Genomic DNA, 3516 nt, shown 5'->3' on the forward strand with positions numbered 1-3516 from the left:
ACATGCACAGATCTCAGCTTTCCATAGGTTTGTCACTCATTTCTCATTACATTGCTGATATGAAGCATGCACTGACCTGTAAAAGAAAGCAAATCTGTGGGGTTGTGCCTGTCACTCTTTTCCTTTTCAGTTGGTTCAGAAGTGCATAGATCAATCCTTGTCTATATACTGTATTTGTCAAATAAGGTTATACTGTACTAACCCAGCAGTGATAAGAATCAGCTGACTTGTTATTTTGCTCTCTGTGTGTGTCAGTATGGAAGACGTGTTCCCTGATGTGGCGAGCGGAGAAACTGATGCTTCCTTCCAGGGCGCTCGTCAGGCCATTTCCCTTGTTGTCACCCTGGGCATGGCCCTGGTGGGAGGGCTTCTTGTTGGTAGGTGACACATTCTCCCCAGTTATTCCAGTAAATCGCAACACTGGACAAAGTCATTTGAACAACATAGAGTGGAGTTTCAGAACCACACAGTGATTTGGAAGTTACCAGATGTCCAGAGATCCACAGTAAAAATGAAATATAGTACAACCCCAAGCCTTCATTTTCTTACACAATTAGCCCATAATTAACTGAGATGCCAACACAAATCAGTGCCTGCTGGGGGAACCCATTAAAGAAGTGATAAGTAAGATTTCTACTGCCCTTCATTATGTAATGGCCACATAGGTGCTGACTGGGTTAATGACAGACATGATTCACTCACTTAAATGCTGGGTTTTCTCTCCTTCACAATATACTGTGTTTGGAGCTGACTTGTTCAAGCTACAGAAGCAAATTCTCTCATTAGCTTACTCCTTCTAAATATATACAGTAAAAAATGTGAACATATCAGTGAGTATGTGTTGCCCATTATTTGCTGTAGTATGTGGTTTTGAAAAGAAAGGCGAGGATATTTACAGAGTACCCCGTAGCATGCCTTGATAAAGAAACTCAGTAATACCAGTACCACCTTATGTATCTGTAGTACCATTGTTTCCACAGTGAGGCATTTTCCTGTGTATTAGCAGCTGGTGAAGGCAGAATGAATACTTTCCTGTGCACATTAGTGGCCCAGCTTCAAGTTGTAACTTTAGATTTTGGACACACCTGCAGATTTCACACAGAGGATCAGGTGCCACTCATATCCAGGGTTCCGAAAACTGTATATTAGGTGCACAGACTCTCAGCCATGGAAAGTGTAAAACAAATACATTCTCATTTCTAGTAAAAAAAACAAACAACAAAAACAAAAAACTGACTGCTTGATATTGTACTGTACTTTTGCTGAGATAGCTATTATTGGCCAAATGTATCAGTGCTATGTGAGATTCAAAGTAATCCTGATTGTTCTGCACATTATTAACAACTCGTTCTCTGCTTTTGTTTCAGGTTTCATCTTGAAGCTGCCCATCTTTGGCGCTCCTTCTGACAACATCTGCTTTGAGGACAGCATCTACTGGGAGGTGAGTCTGACTTTGGTGCTTGTTTTTTGCAGTTGTTGTTTCTGAATAATTTCCTGCAAATTTACAAAACATTTCCTGAAAATAATCCACTTACAGGCTTTGTTGAGTGAATGCGGTTTGAATTAATTGCTAGTCTTTAGTCAGAGCTCAGCAGGTCAGCTGAACAAGCAAAGGTGACATTTTTCTACACCACATACTGTATACAGAGAATGAAGTTTCCAATAAGTGGTGAATAAATACTTGTATTAAGCGGAGTAATTGTGTCAAGAAAAATCTGATATTACCTATAATTGGTATCAAATTCCAAATTTTTCCTAGAAACATCTTATTGTGAAAGCTATTAATTAAAACTAGGGACACTTAAAATCAAGCATTGTACTCTAATGTGTAACAGTTTATTTTACAGGTCCATATTTTTCTAATAGTTTAACAGTGTTTCCTTAGACATTTTTCATAAAGAGGCAAGTAATCTGGTATCTCACAATTAATTGATTCCAATGAAATAGTAGCATAAATATAAACTCTTTGTAGAACACAGGAAGTCAGATAAACATGCAAAAACTGTAAAATCACCAACAATTTGCTGTACAGTTGAACATATTATTTTGGCAATACTCTGCTTTACAGTGAACTTTGCTCAACTAAAATAAAGAGTAAAAACTCAAGTGTCATCACTGAACTTTCCTGGATGAGTTTAGCATTCGGTCTTACAGCCACAAGATGGCAAGTTTGCACCAAAGCTGGTGACGCTGGTGTCTGACCACCAGGTGGCGCAGAGTCACCACCTCACCGTGTGATGAGCAGATGGATTACAGGAAGCACATCCAGGATGATGTCAGACTTTCTCACTGTGGGAAGACATCATTTAGACTTCCCAACAATGCGATATGCAGCAGGGAAGTACATTTTATGAAAAGAGGGTTGTAACAATCCATTCTATATGCAGTGTCACGTGCACTCTGTAGGGGTACATGCAGACTAAGGACTCTTTTTTGTTTTTTATTACATATATTTATAAAAGATAGACACTTTATCAATTTGTTACCAAAAATGGAATGAATGCTAAATGCACCCAGTAGTCAGAGGTATTTAAATTGTGTATTCATGAATAGTGTGTGCGCTCCAGTTTAAGAAATTAAAGATAAATCAAGATAAATCGAGCAAGTATTTGTAACCCCTTCAAATGACTTCTGTTTTTTTTTTCATTTTTAGTTTTTTTATGAAGTGATATTTATTCTCTGTCTCACTGCTTTTTGTTTTCTATCCATAACTGCAGTTTAATCTTTGTCCATTTTATCTTCTTAATACATTTCTGAAAGGAGAACACGAGACCAAAGGAATTGCTTCAGTGAGACCTGGATGACATAAAAACAGGAAGTGGCTAATAACGTGCACCGTGAAAATCTACAGTCTGGAAATTAGAAGGATGTTTGAGACCAAATGAGGTCTTGAAAGTGTAGAAACTTAAATATCTCATTCCCTGTTTTCTGTCTCAGGTGCCTGAAGCTGAGGTGGGTCATGAGGACCAGCTGAGGGCTGTGAGGACTGCCGAGTCTGAGAAGCTCGGGGGTTAGATGCAGGCACAGGGTCAGAACCATACACTCACTCTGAGGTCATAACATCCAGGCACTCGAGTATTACATCCTGTAGGTATAGACCCTGTCTGCTTCATGCTCATGTCAACTGCCAAATGTCTGTGTTTGTGTGTAAGAACTCACAAATCTACTTTTTTTATCCTTCACAAAAAATACAAAGTGGCTTTTGGGTTTAGGTTGTTGACAGCTTCAACCACTAGAGGTCAACCTAGAGCCAGATTAGTTTGTGCCACAGGCCTGTAAAAAAGGCTGCATTGGGGAAAGGTGCCACCAAAAACTTTTATTTAGCGGCCCCAGCCTGAAAAAAAAAAAAAAAAAAAAAAAAAAAAACAACAACAAAAAAAGGGGGGGTGTATGGGTTACATTTTCACCAGAAACCAACTTTGTTTTTACTGTTTTTTCTGTTAAATAAAGGAATTTCATGCAAACTAATTCACTGAAATAATAATGTTTTATGCATTATGTCCTAATAGTTTAGGG

The 3516-nt window shown here is 38.5% G+C and overlaps 1 protein-coding gene across 6 annotated transcripts in view; it reads left to right on the forward strand.

The window, feature by feature from the left end:
* Positions 1-3299, forward strand: part of rhbg (Rh family B glycoprotein) — a 30397-nt gene extending 27098 nt beyond the window's left edge. For all 6 annotated transcript variants that reach the window (XM_020617426.1, XM_020617427.1, XM_020617425.1 and 3 more), the window contains 3 exons: positions 256-377; positions 1368-1441; positions 2938-3299. In XM_020617426.1, coding sequence (XP_020473082.1) covers positions 256-377; positions 1368-1441; positions 2938-3015 — 274 coding nt within the window. In that variant the 3' untranslated portion in view covers positions 3016-3299. The remainder of the gene's footprint in view (positions 1-255; positions 378-1367; positions 1442-2937) is intronic.
* The last annotated feature ends 217 nt before the right edge of the window (positions 3300-3516 follow it).

Source organism: Monopterus albus, unplaced genomic scaffold (assembly GCF_001952655.1).
Source record: "Monopterus albus unplaced genomic scaffold, M_albus_1.0 scaffold189.1, whole genome shotgun sequence".
NCBI lineage: Eukaryota > Metazoa > Chordata > Actinopteri > Synbranchiformes > Synbranchidae > Monopterus > Monopterus albus.